Raw genomic sequence first — 19957 nt, forward strand, 5'->3', positions numbered from 1 at the left:
TATGCTTTCGCACTTTTGTGGCACCTCCAGCCCTAACACTCGAACACCACAAGTCAAAGCTGTTTGCCTGAATACAAAATAATTACAGGGAGACCTTGGTAGAGAAAACAATCAGACTGGAAAGTATTCACACCGAAAATAGTGCCACGTGGCGTTACGCCCCACTGAGAACATGAGCTAGGTGGCATTTGCTCTGGTTTACTGCCTGACTAGCCATGAGGAAAACATGGATTAATTATTCTCTTTGGTATTGTGATGGATTTGTCAACTATCTATCTGCCATTTACCTATCTATCTCTATCATCTATTTATTCACACATATTTGCACATCTTACAATTATATTACAGACATAAATGTGTCAAATATGTATGCCATACGTGTACAAAGATGAGAAGGCAAATGAAATAACAGGAGACCTAGAATGAGAAAATTTCCATGCTGGATCTGACTGTGCCTCTTATAAGCAAAGAGATTTGGAACAAGTCACAACCCTCTCTGTGCCTCAGTTTCCTACTTCGTTACATGAAGTTAACTCCTGCCCCATCTAGAGAGTGAACCCATGGAGGTAATCCACAGAAAACTGCTTTGAAAAGTACAGAGCACTATACAAATGCTAGGGATAATGAGATGTTTTACAAAAGAGCATTATTCCTTTGCTAAGAAGTGTGCATCCGCATTCACGTTTTCTATCTGTGAAGGTTCTTCTTTGAAATTAAATTGAGACCATAACCAACATCCCTCCCAGTGCTGCCTGAGGTTTTACTCAGCAACAAAGCAAGGGCTTCTTTTCATCATTCATCGCATTTGAGTTCAAGCACCGAGAGGTACTTTTTACCAGTGGTGAAAATAGCTTTCTTTTCACAGCAGAAACACAGAAAATGATCTCCTTCTTGATGCTAATGTAAGGATAAGGCTTATTCTACAGCTGCCACCAAAAATGCCTTGATTTGGCTCTGTCGATGGTGCGTTCTTGCACTAGGAAGGTGGGAGTGGTATGAGAGAGCATGAAGCGATAGCTTTATATATGAATGTGAATAATTAAAGTATTGAGATACATTCTCAAGTGGGAATCTCGTTCCATTTTTTATTTCAGTTTACTGCCAACTGGACACTCCTCTCTCAAGAGTAAGTTAAGATAAAATCCTTCGTGCGTTCCACCCACCCTGGTCATACCTTCCTTACGCAGACACCAGGGCTTTTAGAGTTAAGCACAAGTCCCCAGCTGGGCATACAGGATCTTCTACAAATATACCCCCAAACTTCCTTTCTAGTGCTTTCTTTTGCTCCCCTCCCCAGAAGCATTGTGTATCCAATTTGCTATATTCTCCACTACTGTTTTGATGGTGTCTGTGCTTTCAACATGAATGGCTTTTCTCTTGCTCCCCCTTGTGTGGCGATGTCTCCTCCTTCTGCCAGAATACGACTTCCAGCTTGGCCTCCTGAAATCCTACCCAAACTTCAAGGCACATCCTAAATGCCAATAATTCCACGCGGCTTTCCCTAATACCCCTAACCAACTGCAATCTCTCCCCTTTCTAAGTTTTAATTTTCTCAAGTTACCAAAAAAACACCACCACACAATAACAACCTACATTTGTTTTACGTCTTGTTGGCACAGTAATCATTCTGTCTTGGTGGGTACCTTCCCCCACCCCAGCGAAAAATTAAAGCTCCTGAAGTTAAGGATGGCTTATTATTATTTTATATATATATATTTTTTTTTTTCTTTCCCCCCAAATCCCCAGTAGATAGTTGTATGTCATAGCTGCACATCCTTCTAGTTGCTGTATGTGGGACGCGGCCTCAGCATGGCCAGACAAGCGATGCATCGGTGCGCGCCCGGGATCCGAACCCAGGCCGCCAGTAGCGGAGCTCGCGCACTTAACCGCTAAGCCACGGGGCCGGCCCTTATTATTATATTTTTAAAACTTTTATTATGGAAAATTTCAAGCATATACAAAGTAAACAGAAGGCCCTGCTTATTTTTGCGTCTCCTTTGGGAACTATTGCAGTGTTTTGCATGTAGCAGAAGTAAATTTAAGTAATTACGGCCTTAGGCAAATAGAGCTGTCTGTCTGTGTATCCAACTCCATGTTTCCTGGATGGTTAAGCTTTTCCTCGGTAACACACACTGATACACACAAGCCACACACCTGTAGGCCCACCATCAACACGGGCTAACCCCGGCCACCAGCTTCAAAATGCAGGGAAAGTATTTATCCTTCAGGTTAGTTCAGATAGTCAGCAAACCTAACTGTATTTGAGGAAACTAGGAGAAAAATTTATATAAAATAGTAAAAATATTTTCTAAGAGAATTCTAATCTGGTTGTATATCTGTGTGGTTTTCCTAACGAGGCACATTTGTTATAAATGTGCAATATTTGATGAATAACCTACAAATATGAGGGCTCTCTACCCATGTCAGAATCATAGCTTTTCTTTACCTTGCATGTTAACTGATACAAATATAATGAAATGTCCTCCCCTTCCCAAAACCTCAGCCTCTTAAGGCTACTATTTCAGACAGATCTTTTTTTTTAAAAACTGTGACTACTTAGCCCATTAATTTTTGCTATTACTGTGTGTGTGTATTTGGAGGAGCAACGAAATCCTAAAGCAAACCAGAATTCTAGAGTGATAGACGACATGCCCATGCTGTGTCATATCCAATTAACTCAAATTGACTGTACACTGCATTATTCTGTTAGTGCATGGAAGATCAATCAATATGGGGAAAATCCACCCCAGCTCCCCACTTTCCCATCCGATGCTAGTAGGTCCGAGGCAGATCATGCTACTGTGATGTGTATGCCACAGCCCAGGCAGGCAGGTGGTGCATAGACACCATTCAAACTTGGCCTATTCAATCCCAACTCCTCTAACTCGCCATTCATGCATAGCAAAACACCATCTGGTCCTATTTTGCCTCCAGCAATCACAGCTGACCAAAAACGATAATAACAGCTGTTGCAAAACAAAAGCCAAACAAAGCGGGTTGGGGAAAGGAAAGGTTAGATTGAAGTCCAGCGCTGAAAAATGCTCCATGAAGTGAGACCCGGGGAAAGAAACCATTCAGACGTCTGCAGCCCACTGAATGGACACAGCAGAGGACTTCTACTTAAACTTGAGATATTAATCCATCTGTCCAGAAAGCCTTCAGTCCTCCGTCAGGTGGTAATATATTGCAGAAATTATGCTGCACGAAGGCATTTAAGCTTTTGTTCTTTGAGTAGGGAACTAATGACCCCATGTCAGCTAAAAATGAAAACTCCTTATGTTCTTTCATCAAACAGCAGTACAGGTTAATGCAAAAAGGAGACCACGTTTAGCCAGAGTAATAAAATAACATGCACAACGGCAGCGGGAGAGAGAAGGTGTGTGTGATGGAGGTGGGGGGGCAGGAGAGCCCCGTTTATGTCCGTCCACCACTTAGGAGGAAAGGCATTAAGGCCATTTAGACATCTCACTAATCAGATACCACATTTCTCATGCCTCTTTTTCATTACCCTGATTTATTTTTCCGACCTGTAACACAAAGTCCACCACGTATTTACTATGTCTCTGGAATAAGAACCAGTCACTTGTATAAACTGAAATACAAGTTGAGTAGTAATACGTTTTAGTGAATCCTGAGAAAAATAATTTGGTATCAAGGTTGGGGAATTCTTTTCATGATTCAAGCCTTTTGACATTTTTAAATATATAGTTTCACCCGATGACTAATTTTTTAATCTATAGTAATTAAACTATTTTTTTTCTTGAAATTGACCGTCAGTGGCTTAACAGCATTTAATCAAATGTGATAAAACCCAAGATTTATAAAATCATTTAATAGATGTTACAACACCTGCTTCTAACTGCAAACAGTTGAAAACAGACTTCACTTGCAATTAAGTCTTATCACTAGTGACATTTTTTTCCAAGCAATACTTCATGGGTTTTCAAAATGACAATTACAGAACTAATACACAATTACTGTCACATGTAGTTTAGCAATTAATTTTGAAGACATTTGTCTAAAGGTTTCACAACAGAATATAAAATGGTTCTTATTGTTATGTAACGTTAGTTTCAATTCACAGAAAATCTTTTAGCATCAGCTCTGCTTCTGATGGGTCTGATGCAAGCAGATCATTTCTTTGTGGAATACAACTGCCCCCTTGTAGATATGATGAGGCATCATTCTAAGACTGTTTGAACACTGACACCTGTCAACTAATATATCTTATGAAAAGCTTCAATTTAGACCTAAATTTTTCCACAGCAAGAAATCTATAAATTTATAATTAGAATCTCTTGCTGTTCAATATTTGTACATAATAGAGAGTACGAGGGGATTATGAAATATTGAAAGCTGAATTCATTATTCATAGCCCACAATATACAGTAAATATTCTTTGAAATACAACAACAACTTGGAGGAATCCATAGTCCATTATTTTCAAATGTCTTGCACACAGTAGCTATGGACACCACTACTCAGACCCTCGTTTTTTCCAGATTAGGATTCTGGTCAGGGTTGACACTTGCTGTTTTTAATTTTCATTTTATCATAAGCAGTTTAAGACTGTTGCCAGTGGTAATTTGCAATTTTTATCAAGACCTCTTCATTATAGCTTCTGACAGGACAGATGCTGTAATTAATCATGCAAGACAACTGGGGATAGTAGTCACACTGTTCTCAAAGAGGAGGCACTACAGAGCAAGAAAGGGGGGAAGACGTGGGCACCGAAATAATTATTTTGGCTTAAGAATTAGCATTCGCCATCCGCTTTAATAGCGATAGCAACACAACGCCGGCTAATTCTAGCCCCAAATAGAAGACGGTTGCTTTTAGTTACCTGGCCACTTGCATCTTAACAAAAAGATAATTACAAAAATAGTTCCAATTTTTTTTTAAGGCCCCTAGTTGGGAGCCATGCAATACAGGTTCTTAGCTATGAATATCATATCTCCAGTTGAAAATGGAAGATGATGCTTGGGCATATGTCCCCATCATTTACGTATTCAAGGAACCGAAAGTGAAATTTGACATATCATTTTATTTGAAAAGTGAACAGTTTCCTGATTGTTGCATCAAAATACAGTCCACAGTTTTTACTGAAATGTGTTTATTCTATAGCAAGATAAAAGCATTTTTGTTTTAGTTAAGCAAAATACAAACAACTTAATTGCTGCTATCATAACTCATAAAAAAGTATAAAACAGCATAAAAACACAATAAGCAACGTAGCAATGAATGGTTTATGTCACCAGTGTTTACGTTAAAGCCTCGTTTATGAAAACTTTACAACACATAATATGAAAACTTACAACTTTGAAAGAAAATATTTACACTGATTATTCCGATGTGGTGCGCCTTTTAAATATTCCACCGGCATTAACATCATAATAAAAACTCTTGCTTTTTTTTTTAAATCTTAACTTTTGTAATAACTGTTTTCATTTAAGTGCATTTCCCTTTTAAAAATACAGTGTTTTTATTTTTCGAAACTTGTCACTCAAAACACAGAATATAATATTCACATTCTTTTCTTCTAATTGGAATGAATATAATGGGCTAACAGTGGTCATAGATATTGTTACAACACACACTGTGGTTCGATTTGGAGAAGTCATGGGTAAAAAGTGGAAATGAGTCAATAATTGAATCTAATCACTTGCATTTTTTTTTTCTGGAGAGATTTAGGAGAAAAAAAATAAGAGCTTTGGCAAAAGTCTGTGATTTACATTATTTTTTTATGACAAAAAAATGCCATCAACAATTCACATCATACAAATGTTTGTATGAAACTGGATCTTCATATTTCAGGTAGTTACAACTGTGCTTTTTATTTTGAGGGCTTCGGAAGTTCAAATAGCCTTGAAGTGTGGTTTATTCACTTCTGGAGAAATAAGGCCATTTTCAAGGACTCAGAGAGGCCAGTTTATAGTCACCGGTATGTCCCAGGATTCGGGAAACGGTTTGATTCACATATTGTAGGTATAGCCTGAATAAATAAACAAGGCATCACAAAAGAGCACAGCTTTTCTTGTTTAAAAACAAAGTGATTTAGTCGCTAAAAGATGATACTCAGCTATACTGTAGTTCTTATTGCCTATCTAATAGACACTTGAGAGGACCGTGGGATCTGTTACATATTTCTGCATAACCACCACCAACTTACAGGCATCAGCCACGCAGAGTTGACCCTCCTATGCCTCTCTCCTCGAGACACGCGAATCCGTCGGCCACGTGCGTCTTCAGAAAATACTGACCTGTGATAATACTTGAGTCTGTGTCTGAGACTGTATTTGCGACTGGTGCTGCTGAGAGGCTGGCTGGGGGCTGCCAATGGCGGGGATGGGGGACGTGATCTGCGAGGTGACGGGGGAGTGCTGCCGAGGGGAAGGCTGGGACTGATGCTGCATATGTTGCAGCTGCTGCAGCTGGATGTGCTGCTGCAGCTGCTGCTGCAGCTGCTGTTGGCTGATTTGCTGCTGGAGATGCTGCTGCTGCTGCAGGTGCTGCTGCATGTGGTGTTGGAAATGCTGCTGCTGCATCTGCTGCTGGATCTGCTGATGCATTTGGTGCTGCTGGAGTTGCTGCTGCTGCATCTGTTGCATCTGCTGCTGCTGCTGCTGCTGCTGCTGCAGCTGCATCTGATGCTGCTGGGTTTGCACTGAAGGGCTCACTTGGGTCGAGGATGCTGAGCCAACCAAGGTGGTTCCCAGGGAGCTGATGAGCGGAGCCCCAAGGTTCGATGGCATGTTGGCTGCGATGGTGACTGATGTGACAATCTGGTTCATGGGGAGTCTCATGGTTAAGGGTTTGGGAGCAATTGACCTAGGGAGCGATTGCTGGAGAGTCTGAGGTGACGCTGAGACTGCTCCATGTTGAGACAGCGGAGGGCTGAGAAGGAGGGAGGATGTCAGATTGGTGGACGCCAGGGTCTGCTGAACAGAACGAATGGTCTGGGCTTCTGCTGATTCAGCGGCAGCCTGCGTGTTGGGGGAGAAAATTCCAAAACATTAAAATACACAAGTATTTAAGATAAAGTATTTTTAAGTCTTGTAAATTGATTACAAAAATGGCTCCCATTAGCCCTGCTTCCCTGTACCCAAGCCCTTTGCCATGGGACTTTTTAGCTCCTCCCAGAGGTGGAATCCAATTCCCTACCCCTTGGTTCTGGGCTGGCCTTCTGCCCTTGCTCTGGTCGGCAGAATGTGATGAAGTGAGGTCTCAAGAGGCCCCGCACCCTTTCTCTCTCTCTCTCTCGGAACCTGCCACCACCGTGTGTGTGATGACAGACACGAGTTACCCCACTCAAGAACCAGCTCACTGCCCGCCAGCCAACTGCCATGTATGTGAAGGAGTCCAGCCCCCTCTGACCTCCACAGGACTGCAGACAGATGAGCAGGACTAGCTGATCCCACCAAGCCCGGCCTAGATCTGAAGGACCAGCCAGCCACCTGGCATTCTCTGAGATAACTGCTTCCTCTTTAAGTCACTGGGCTTTGTGGTTGGTTGTTACACAGCACTACCACAGCAAAAGATAACCGATACACATTAATTCTTCAGCATGTAGGTCTGAACTAACCTCACCATCGAGGATCATATATTGACAAGAGTACAGACTGCCTGAGTTCAAATCTAGCTCTACTGCTTAAGAGCTTTGTGACTTTGGGCAAGTTAATTCACCCATTTGTTCCTCAGTTTCCTTACCTATAAAATGGGGTTTATGGTATTTACCTTGTGTAAAGGTTGTGAGAATTAAATTAACTCAGATTTGTTAAGCGTTTAGAACAGTGCCTGGCCCACGAGAAGCACTTAGTAAATGTTAGCTACTTTTATTAATTAACAACAATTACTACCAGAAAACCAGTGCTATTAAAAACTTCAAAGCCCTCTCTTTGCATGATTATTTATAACAGTGCTCACTTGAATATAAGAAAAGCATAACTGAATGCCTTAAAAATAAATTAATAAATTGAATAAATTGAAGGGGCCAGCCCGGTGGCGTAGCAGTTAAGTGCACGTGCTACACTTCGGGGGCCCAGGGTTCGCAGGTTCAGATCCTGGGCGCGCACCAATGCACCGCTTGTCAAGCCATGCTGTGGCAGCATCCTGTGTAAAGTAGAGGCGAATTGGCACAGATGTTAGCCCAGGGCCAGTCTTCCTCAGCAAAAAGAGGAGGATTAGGCGACGGATGTTAGCTCAGGGCTAATCATCCTCACAAAAAAACCCCCAAAAAACAAAAAAATAAATTGAAGAACTTTATAATTTTCGAAATGTTTTAGTTTACCAAATATTTTCAAAGATTTCCAGAATTTATTGCAGGAATCACAGACAAGGGGAGAATGTTCAGTATTCATGTGACTGAACAACATGTTATATGATAAACAACTGATCTGGGTGGGGTTCAACATGGCGAGAAACTACCTATTACATTTTGTGCTAAAAACATATAATTACCTCCACAAAACTAAATTATTTTACTAATGCAACAGTGACGGGAATGATTTCTCTTAAGGATTATTTTTTCCTCTTATTTTTCACCAAATAAGGGTTTTTGGAGGGGGTAATGAAGGCACCTTGGAGGCATCAAGCCATCATCCACTCTCTTTAATGATCTTGAATGTTTACTTCTAGATTTTTATTACACATATTTATAAAATCGACTATTAGAAGGAACTCGAGAAGTGATCTTATATGGAGAGTCACTCAATGTAGGAAAAGCCATAGTTGATGGCTTCTGTATGAACACGTTATCACTGAAAGCACCGTCTGTCAGTGGACAACTCTCTGGTTCTGTACGAAAGCTCAGAGGGGCTGCATGCTACTGGAGGGTCACATTCTAAAATCTTGGGGGAAGAAGATGCCTGCAAATACTCATAATTATCTTTAAAAAAACCATTAAATCACCCATAAAGTAGAATACACATAGTTTTTTCTCCCTTATGGTTTAATACAGAGTTTCTATTAATTTTGTTGATTGTTGCGAAGATTAAAAGTGACAGTAGAGTCCCATCTTAGGAGAGGGAGTCCTGGCTCTGAACGTAGAGGCATAAGTGAAATGCACATATGATGCAATCCTATTTATTAGTTCTCAAGTTGAGGCTGAAATCTTGCTCCCTGTAACCTCATCCTTAGACGAATCCTCTTGTCCAGGGCACAGAGGTCCAACTTAGGCTTCCCTTACATAATGGCCCCTGTGTTTGAGGACCGAGATCATATGCCCCCAAATCCTCACTTCCCTGATTTTTTCATATATTTGATTTTCAGTCCTCACCATCATGGAGGCAACCCTCCAGACAGCCTTCAATTGGTCACCATCCTCTTTACACTGTGGAGTCCAAAACAGAACCAATTTTTCAAATGTGGTCTAATCGTCACACTATACAATTAGACGTCCCCTCCTGTGAGCTCACCACATTAGCAGCTATTTCACACTTTCGGTTCAGGTTGAAATTATTCTAAACTTATACCTCGAGGACTGTTTTAGTTGCCTGCCAGGTCTCTGAATATAAATTTAGGATGCTCTCAAACTGTACTTACCTAATGAAAAAACAAAAAGCAAAAAAAAACCAAAAACCAAAAAACAAAAACCAAACAAACAATATTTTAAATTTATTTTTTTTAAATTCCATCCTTTTGGGTTTTTTGAGTCATGGAATTTCATTCAGAAATACTACTGAATCCTGATTCTAGTATCCAATGTACAACTTTTAAGTTTTTCCTTCTAAATCAGTCATAGACTCCATGAGCCCAATCATGGTTGCTATTTCCTGAACACCTTTTGAGTTACTGGCTCTTGGCTTAAATCCACGCGTGGTCAATTATTCATGCTCTAATGCATAAAGATCACCTATACCTGCTCCTGGGTAAACGAATGAATAAATGATCCACTTCAGAAGAACATGCACACTGTTACTCTATTCACTTCACTCTCTCTAATTAGCCATCAACTATACCTCAATTCTCAACATCTGCAGCCCACACGTTCAATTGTTTTCTGCCACTGTGCAAATCTGAGTCCAGAATCGCTATACCTTTTAAGGTGTGTCTTCCAGAATCTCAGAAAAAGGTTTTGCTATTGACCTGATGACTGTTTTCTCTTTCTAATAAAGTAGGAAGTGTCTTGTCTGTCAACAGAGATAGGAGCACCTCTCTTAACCTGATTCTGAGCAGCTGCCAATGGTAGATCTTAATACAAAGAAGAAAGAACTCAGGTGAAGAAGAGACAAGAGGGATGAACCCTTTTAAAATGGCTTTGCCAGCACACCTACCATGTCCTGAGGCACTATACGGTCCCTGAGGCAAAAACCAAGACAATGAAATGGAATCTGGGCTTGCCAGAGGAAATACATCAAAAGCAAAAACATGAGTTCAAATTATCCTCCCCAAGCCTCTCTGAATTCTAAGAAGGCTAAAGACAAAGTTAATTAAACATTACAATAATAATGTAATAGCTCACCCTCCTTTTGGATCAAGGTAATAGTAACTTAGAGCGACATTCGCTTTGGGATACTGTGCATTTTATAATACATCAGGGTCCGCTGTATACGCTAAGTATAATACATATACATGTCTTTTTTTTTATAGTACTTGGAGCATAATTTTATTTTAAATAATCATGAGGTTTATTTATTTATATGATGTGAAACAGGCTGGTCAAAAATGCAACATCCTCTATTACAATAATGTAACCACTGGAGAATTTAGGATATGCTGCCCAAAAATGCCTGACAAACCTACCTCCCAGATTAAATAGAGGACATTAACACAGATCTCAGCCTCTGACAAAAAGAAAGAATCAGTGGCTATTTAAAACTGTCTAATAGCTTCAACACACATAGAGAGAGATCAGGGAATCTGGTGGAAACAATTTAGATTCAGCAGTTTAAATTAACTCCTTTTTCATGCCATCATGGTGGTAATCTCTAACGGAGACATATAAATTGACGAGTTGTTCAAGATGCTTTTTTTGTCAACTCTAAGAGGAGTTGCATGGACGTTGTCAATGCTCCATGGATGTTTTCAACGTGGTAACTCGGGGAGACTGCCCGCCCCTGGAAGGTTTACCTTAGAAACGAGGCTGGCCCTGTATGCAGCCAGGGCCTTCAGGTATTCTTTTTTGGCAGCTTCCGTTTTCCTTTTATATACCTATTAAAAGACCATAATTAGCACCACCTTTAGCATAGAAATTCTCAGCCATAAAATAATGGCTGTACAAATTAGGTCACAACATAATTCACACTAAAAATTGGTCTCCGTGGCTTTGATTTTTAAACGTGAACACACACATATATCAAAACAAAACCCTGCCCCCCTCAAGAGAGCACCATTTTGATGTTTACTATTGTCAACGAGAAAACGATTTCAGGTGGCAGTATAGATGCCTTGAGAGTAACCGCTGAGGGCCTCATGCTAGGGCGGTAAATAAGGAAGCAAGGAGAGTAAAATTTGTTGCAAATGGTTTAAATTATGGAAAGTAACGAGTTTCTCCATCAATGTCTTCTTTCCTTCACATACATTTCTAAACTGCACCAAATCAGACGGTTAAAAAACCAACAAGAGGGGCTGGCCCTGTGGTCTAGTGCTTAAGTTCGGAGCCCTCCACTTTGGTGGCCCGGGTTCAGTTCCTGGGTGCGGATCTACACCACTCGTCGGCAGCCATGCTGTGGTGGCAACCCACATACAAAATAGAGGAAGATTGGCACAGATGTTAGCTCAGGCTGAATCTTCCTCAAGCCAAAAAAAAAAAACCCAACACCATCAGGTAGAAACTGTGAAGACAAAAGAGAAAAGGTGGAGGCTTTTTGACCTTGGTTTTCTTTGGGAGAAAAAAAAAGTCAGAAATAGTAAAAGATGGGAGATTTCCATTAGTGAGACCAATGAGTTGCATAAATAAATCCCAGTATATCAGACAAGATTTAGGCTTCCTTTTATTAACAGTGGTCTGATGTCTGGGTGTTAGACCGGAGCACAACTATCTTTTTCTCCAGAATTTAAATTAGGTGCAGTGGTTTGCCAGTCTTTTAGGATTACATTTCTGGGACAGAAAATCAGTCTGCTATATACAGCAACATGCTCGCTGCAAAGAAACAGGCAAATTCTATAGTTGCACCATCCCACAGAAACTAGCTGCTAGGAATAAGTTGATGATTTATAACGAAAAATCAAGTGTTTTCCATTCTTCATTCCTGAAACAATCATTCTATTTTGTTACTAATAGGGGTGTAGTCTTCTGAGGATACGCTGAGTTAGCTCCTATTAATGGTCATTGGAGTTTCCTGTAAGGAGCAGGGGAAGGACTAACCTGCAAGGAAGGCACTCTCCTCTCCATTTGCTGGAGGAGTTGCAAGGGGAAGGGTAGGAGATGAGGCCCTAAGGAAGGCTCTCCCACCAGCACAGCTAATCTCTCAATACCTCTCATACTGCCGAGCTTTCAAATGAACTTGGAATAAAATTTCAAACGCCTGGTGACAATAAGGAAACAACGCAAAGGTGGCTTCAAAGTTTGGAAACCCACCAGGAGAGCACAAGGGTTCAGAAAGATGATCAAAGAAAAGGCAAGCAGGATGGACCTAATCCCTTTGTAGGGCCCTTTTTGAAATAATGTGGAAAAAAATTCCACATTATTTAAAATGAAAAGATCATCATCAAAAGTTTATGCTTGCAGGATATTGCCTGGATTTCCTCCAACTCTCCTCTGAATGGGTTCTGAACATGCACCCTAAAGGGGAATGAGAAATCCATACAACTGGAGAGTGGTTTGGATTTGTATGTTTGTGTTTTTTAATTCCACTGCTTAGAAAGGCTTTTATAAGAAGCCATCATATTAAGTGAATGTATTCACTCAGAAAAGGTGTAAAGAATATTCTTTTGTTGTTAGTGCTGTCGAGTCAATTCTGACTCCCAGAGACCCTGTGGACGGCAGAGCAGAACCGAGCCTGGTCTTTTTGTGCCACCCTCTCACCTTCAGGTGCTGTTATCAGACAGTGCTCCACTGCTATTCATAGGATTTTCATGGCCAATTTTTTTGGAAGTGGGTGGCCAGGTCCTTCTTCCTAGTCTGTCTTAGTCTGGAAGCTCTGCTGAACCCTGTCCACCATGGGTAACCCTGCTGGTATTTGAAACACCAGTGGCACAGGTTTCAGCATCACAGCAACACGCAGCTGCCAGAGTGTGACAACCGACAGACGGGTGTTGTGGTTAAGGTTTGCCTCACCAAACCTTAACCACTAGACCAACAGGGCTGGCTGAGGAATATTCTGGCAACTTTTTAATATATGGCTGTGATGGATCTTCACCTCACCTGCTTTTGTTCTTCTCCAAGGCTGTCCCACATAGATGCTACGATTTTTGAGACCTCTCCAAAGGTTGCATTGGGGTTTTGACCTTTAATCGCAGCCTGTGTGTCTCTGAAAAACAGGGCATATGCTGACACTGGCTTCTGTGGCTCATTGGGATCTTTCTTTTTCTTTTTCTTTGGAGTCTTGGGCTTCTTGCCAGAATCTGGAGCAGCTCTTTTCTCTCCAATGGCCTGCAAAGCAGGAAGAAAATTCACTGCCTAGAATATAGTTGCAGAGAATGCAGCAAGGCTCACTCAGGTCTGCAATTGTTCTTTCAAGGTTTTGTTAAGCATCATCAACAGATGAATCAACAGCAAAAGCGGGGGAGGGGTAAATTTGCTTAGAGTTAACTGGACAGCAGAGATTAGCATTTAGAACATTGATTAACGAGACCCAGAAGTATCTTCAATATATTCACAACATATGCTCTAAATAGCAATTATGAGTAATGAAAAACAGAACACTCTGTACCAGGTGATGCTATATATATATATATATATATATATGCTATGCTACACATGTACACATAAACAAGATATTTTACATTTTCAGAGGTTTTAGAAGGAAACCTAAATAATATTCAGGATGTTGATCATACTCAGATATTTTAAATGAGGTCCCTTGCCATAGACACATACCATACGTATGATGAATCTGAATTGATTATTTGAGGCTTGATTTTTTTATTTTACCAGAATGTTACTTTGCTAATGGGTCTCCGGAAACTCAAATGGAAATTAGCTACAACCCCAAAGCTTGCACAGTAAGGGTAAGGTTATCTTTATTTTCTAAAACAGTAATAAAAGAATAAGAAATGTAAAAATGTCAAAACTCCTTTAACTGGAGATAGAAAGGAAATCGATACACTCCATAAAATTAAAAACCTGTAAAAGAGCAAATAGTACATACTGAAAATCACCAAGGCTAAAAGGATATTAAGAAGATAGTTATTATATATGGTAAGTAAGTAACCCTGCCCACAAGAATACTGCCATAGAGATGCTCCCACATATTCACAATGAACTCTGTGAGATGAAAAACATATACATGACACGGGTATAGCTCCCCAAATTTATATACCACCGAGCTTCAGATTTGCCTGCTGCTATCCTCTCATTTCAATGATCATACAATGTACTTATCAGAAAAGCAGAGGAAATGACTTATCAACCTCGTTTTACGCCTTAAATTATAATATGAGTATATTGAAGATAATTTTGCATTTAACTTCATCAAGAATGCTGAAATGTTTGACAAAATCTGTTTTAAAAGCCAGCCTTGGGTAAGATCAACAAAGACAGATTCAAGTTACTAACAGATTGGCTTTTAATGGCCTGGAGCCTTGAATCCTAATTCAAATTTTCCAAGAGAATCATTACTGTCCGAATGAGGGTCATTTGGAACTTAATCCAATTACTAAAATTCTTAGGGAGGAAACCGCCAAGTAACTTTTCTCTGAGAGGTCTGAACCCTCAAGGTGTTAGGAAACCACGAGCCTACTTCTAGGTGGGCTTATTGTCTGTGCTATTTGAGTGATAACAACATCCATACTTTATACAAGTAGTTTACATCCTTCAGACAGTGTTAAGCCATATCTCACCTCTCCTTCAGAACGTCATCTTTCATAATTCACACAATTAATTTAATAAAATTCTGTAGACCTCACAATCTTTTTTCTAAATTCTCAGAATAAGTGAGACTTAATTCTAGTTAATGAATCTGAATCAAGGGAGTCAGATGCCTTTCAGTTAGAGCTTCAGAAGGAGCCAAGTTTTCCTTCAATGAAAAAATATTACTTTAGCCACAAGAAAAAAGTATATATATACACAGAGATTCTTCTGAGTCAAACAACTATACTCTTTTCTTGGAAGAAAATTTGGCACTGCTTGCACCAAAAATGCCCTGACCAATGAAGACGAAAGTAATTTCCAGGGCAGCTTTTTCCAAATAAGAGTTGTTCAACTTCATTCTCTGTTAAACAACATTCAGATGTTAACAACATTTGACGTCTATCTTGGATAACCATGACTTGCCCCCATCATCATTACCTTTTAAGAATAAAACCTGTAATGAAAAATCTCACAGTTTAAATAAAAGCTCAGAATTAATTCTCCAAAAGAAACCTTTGTGCAGTTGACTCAAGAAGGTTGGGAAAGATGAAGAAACAGTTTTACCCAAAAGAGACAAAATCAACAGTAATTTTAATCTTCCTTTCTCTGCTAAGTTGCTTAAAAGATAAACTGGATTCCTTGTCTTTACACAAAACTAGACGCTCACTTAAGATGGATGAAGCTAGGAGTTGCACAAAAGGTTCTTTTTAGGCATGACAATTTCAGATTGGCACAGAAGTACTAAGATCAGTGGAAATGGGAGTGAAATGAAAGGGCTCCGTCTGAACTGTGTAATGGGCAGTTATAACTTAGCTGTGCCTTAGTCACATCCCTTGAGTTTCTTTTTTTTGATCAGCCCTGTGCTAACACCTGCCAATCCTCCTCTTTTTGCTGAGGAAGACTGGCCCTGGGCTAACATCTGTGCCCATCTTCCTCCACTTTATATGGGACGCCGCCACAGCATGGCCTGCCAAGCGGTGCGTCGGTGCGCGCCCAGGATCCGAACTGGCGAACCCCGGGTCGCCGCAGCGGAGGGTGTGCGCTTAACTGCTTGCGTCACCGGGCCGGCCCCACCTTGAGTTTCTTTAATCATTACTTCTCACTTCATCTCACTGAAGTCCTTGTGAGTGTGAACAGAGACCGTTAGTGCATTTGCCCAGTCTGCGTCCAATGGGGCGTTAACACCAAACCCTCCTCCTTGAAATCCTTGCAACATTACTCTAACCTCCTTTCTCTTTTCATCACTCACAATCTTCTCTGGCTTCTTTTCTTCCATTTGCTACTTAAAAATAAACAATGTTAGGGGCCGGCCCCGTGGCTTAGCGGTTAAGTGCGCGCGCTCCGCTACTGGCGGCCAGGGTTCAGATCCCGGGCGCGCACCAACGCACCGCTTCTCCGGCCATGCTGAGGCCGCATCCCACATACAGCAACTAGAAGGATGTGCAACTATGACATACAACTATCTACTGGGGCTTCGGGGCGCAGTGAGGGGGAAAGGAGGAGGATTGGCAATAGATGTTAGCTCAGAGCCGGTCTTCCTCAGCAAAAAGAGGAAGATTGGCACGGATGTTAGCTCAGGGCTGATCTTCCTCACAAAAAAAATAAATAAATAAAAAAAATAAACGATGCTCAGGGTTCTGGCCTTGACTTGCTCCTTACACACTCTGAGAAATCCTGATTACTTCTATGTCTTCAGGACTATGTGCTGATGGTCCCCAAATCTACAGCTCCACCTCCAGTGAACTGAGTTCTAGGCTCAAATATAAGTGCCCCAAATTTAACCCATACATGCCAAACTCATTTTCCCATGGAAGAAAATATACCACTCCTTTCTATCTGGGTTGATCCTTTCATTTATTTATATCGATGCTGGCTCTCAAACTAAACCCCAATTTATCTTTTACTCCTTCAAATTCCAGTGGATCACCAAACCTTACTGATTCTTCCTCTTAAATGTCTCACTAATCTGGTACCTCCTGTCCATTCTTCCCTTTGCTAAAAAGAAACACTTCATAAAAAGAGCCTTCTAATTGGTTTCCTTTTCTCGGGTCCCTCCCTTTGTAATGCATTCTATATACAGCCAAAGTTATCTTTCTAAAAGCATAAACTTGCTTATGCCATTCCTCTATGCAAATAATTAATCAGCTCTCAATTACCAACAGGAGAAAGGCTACCACATTTCAGCCATTTCTTTCTTCAACTCCTGTTTCTTTCCTCCCCCATATCAAACTGTTCATGATACCCATAAATTGACATGTACTTTCACTGCTCCCTCCACCAGAATGCCAGCCTCTGTCTTCTGCCTCACAAACTTTTATGTATCCTCTTAGACCTAATTCAAATATCACCTTCTCAATAAAGTCTTCCTCAAATCACTCTCCCAAGCAGAACTGGTAACAATTTCAGCACACATCACATCAATTTTACCACTAATCACATCTGGTGCCCATTTTAAACATTGCTATTCATCCCCAGTGGGGAGTCCCATGGGTAGTAATTCTCTTATAAATCTTTATATCAGAACCAAGTAAAACGCCAAGCACAGAGTAGGTGTACAACACATAATGAATAACGAATGGGTAACTGTGTACCTAGAATAAATAACTTTAATGAAACAGAATACTTTCCTAGGCATTCAGAGAAGTCACACCTGTAACTAAGTTTTCATTTCAAACTATGTATATTTGAATAATATACATTTTCCATGACAAAAGCAGAGACATAAAATGATTAAACTTACTAAGTGATAAACACTATTGAAGGTGCAAGGCTGTCAAATGTGGCAGCAGTTCAGCCAAATAACTGGATGAAACTTACCCACATGGACATTAACTCAGAACCAGAGCAGTTCAGAATTCCTGGCAAGTCTAGTGCAAGCCTTCTCTTTAGCAAACTAGGAAAATTAAGCCTTCAAGAATTAAATGACTTGCTCAACACCTTACAACTAGTAGGAGAAGCCAGATCTCCCAATTTCCAGTTGAATACACTTTCCACAGAAAATAAATAAGTAAAAGAGTGAAGAAAAAAAATTAAACCATCATAAATTTAAGTGCTACTCCAAATCCATGAAGAAAACGAAGGGAATACCATGAATGAAATTCAAAGACACGAGCATGGGGTGATCCCAAACTCTCTAGTAGGTTACATACTGAGGCAGCTAACTTACCCTGTTGGATTCATCAGCATCCTCTTCATTGATGGAGCTGGAAGGAGAGGGGGTTGCCGATTTGCTTGCTGGAGGTGAAGGAGATGTGTGGGGCACACTGGCACCTCCTAAATTCAACCCCAACTGGGTGCTGAGCTGAGACTGGTTGATGGTGGTGAGCTGGGCAGGAGGCATGATCCCAGAGCGAGCAGCATCCGTCATGTGGACAATGGACCTCATGATCAAGGAAGGATCCTGCCGGTACTGTGAAACTTGTGTGTGGCTCTGATCCTAAAAATCGAGGAAGGAAACTCTTAGTTTTCCCAAAAATCAGTGAACTCATGGGGGTGGACTGTGGGTGGGGGAAATGGGTAAAGGGGGTCAGAAGGTACCAACTTCCAGTTACAAAATAAGTAAGTCATAGGGATATAACGTACAGCAAGATGACTATAGTTAACAACACTGCATTGCATATTTGAAAGTTGCTAAGCGAGTAGATCTTACAAGTCCTCATCACAGGAAAAAAAATTTTTTTAACTATGTATGGTGGCGAATGTTAACTAGAGTTACTGTGGTGATCATTTTGTAATATATATGAGTATCGAATCATTATGTTGTACACCTGAAACTAATATATTATGTGTCAATTATATTTCAATAAAAAAAGAAAAAATCAATGAACTTATAATGTTAGCAGTCCCTTAGATAGGTTTGATCAGTTGCAATTTTGATAGGTCTGACGTATACCAAGATGATGGTCTCTATTAATTTATTAATTATAAGAACTCACGCCAAAAAGTTGAAAGATCAAAAGCACAAAGCCCAAATTATCCAGTCTACTCTATTTCACTATAGAACTGTCATTGGATGACTTAAAAAAATAATAATAAAAGACTATTAGCAAAGGAAAGATAAACTTCCCACCCCCATTTCTTCTTGAGGACACTGATGACAAGGGAAGAGTTGAGGCAGAGGTCCAGTCCTTTGAGGCTCGCCAACTGGTTTGCCATCCTTCTCACACATAGAGTTCGGGTTCTATTCCCCTTTACCCAGCTCTGCGAGAGAGGAGAATCAGTTCTCTATTTTATCCTTCCAGGAATGCACATGACATGTACAAAGAATGGGCTAGAGAAGCACAGAGCAAACATCTGTTTGCTTCAGGGCACCTTTTCTGTAAAACCCTGTGGTTAACCAGAGTCATTCCGATTCTGAATTACATTGTCAACAGCATCTGGAAGTCATTCAACGTCTTTAGGATTGGGTATCACTTTTTTCATCTTAACTCTGCTTTGTTTTCTTTTGTTCAACCCACCATGATTTAATGGACTAATGGGTTTTTAAAAATATGTATAAGGAAGAGGTAGAGATCATCAGAATTAGCTTCTCTGAACGTTATTGCAGTCACTTCAAAAGCAGTCTTCTCTATTTTTGGCAGTCATCTAAAACGCTTTAGAGTTGTTGCTTCTTCTTTTTTTTTCTTTTAATTCCAAAAGAATGAAGACATGCTTTCAAATGACTTACTTTAAGACTTGTCATTTGGAGTGAGTCTGTGATTTTTATTGAAACCAAATTCTCTTGACTCAGGGTGACCCAGAATCTAATTTTACACACAAGCCTATGAATGCTTAACTGTTCCTCTTTTGAGTCTTTCTGATAAGGCTTATTTTTGCTCTTTAAAGAAACAAATGAATTGTAAATAACTAAATTGGAGCATTTGGTCTCTTAATATTAAATATATAAATGCCACTAAATAAGAAGCTATAGCTATCAATAGTTAACTAGTTAATAAATTACCGTCTACCCACACTATAAAGTATTATGAAGCGTTTCAAAATAATGAATTAGATTTATGTGTATTGACC

The 19957-nt window shown here is 40.2% G+C and overlaps 1 protein-coding gene across 3 annotated transcripts in view; it reads right to left on the reverse strand.

Annotated features, from left to right (window-relative positions):
• Nucleotides 1-5024: 5024 nt before the first annotated feature.
• TOX3 (TOX high mobility group box family member 3) overlaps nt 5025-19957 on the reverse strand; it is a 104555-nt gene continuing 89622 nt past the window's right edge. For all 3 annotated transcript variants that reach the window (XM_058527798.1, XM_058527797.1, XM_058527799.1), the window contains exons 4-7: nt 18117-18386; nt 13304-13531; nt 11068-11148; nt 5025-6983 (exon numbers count right to left, since the gene is read on the reverse strand). In XM_058527798.1, coding sequence (XP_058383781.1) covers nt 6246-6983; nt 11068-11148; nt 13304-13531; nt 18117-18386 — 1317 coding nt within the window. In that variant the 3' untranslated portion in view covers nt 5025-6245. The remainder of the gene's footprint in view (nt 6984-11067; nt 11149-13303; nt 13532-18116; nt 18387-19957) is intronic.

Source organism: Diceros bicornis, chromosome 32, assembly GCF_020826845.1.
Source record: "Diceros bicornis minor isolate mBicDic1 chromosome 32, mDicBic1.mat.cur, whole genome shotgun sequence".
NCBI classification, from domain to species: domain Eukaryota; kingdom Metazoa; phylum Chordata; class Mammalia; order Perissodactyla; family Rhinocerotidae; genus Diceros; species Diceros bicornis.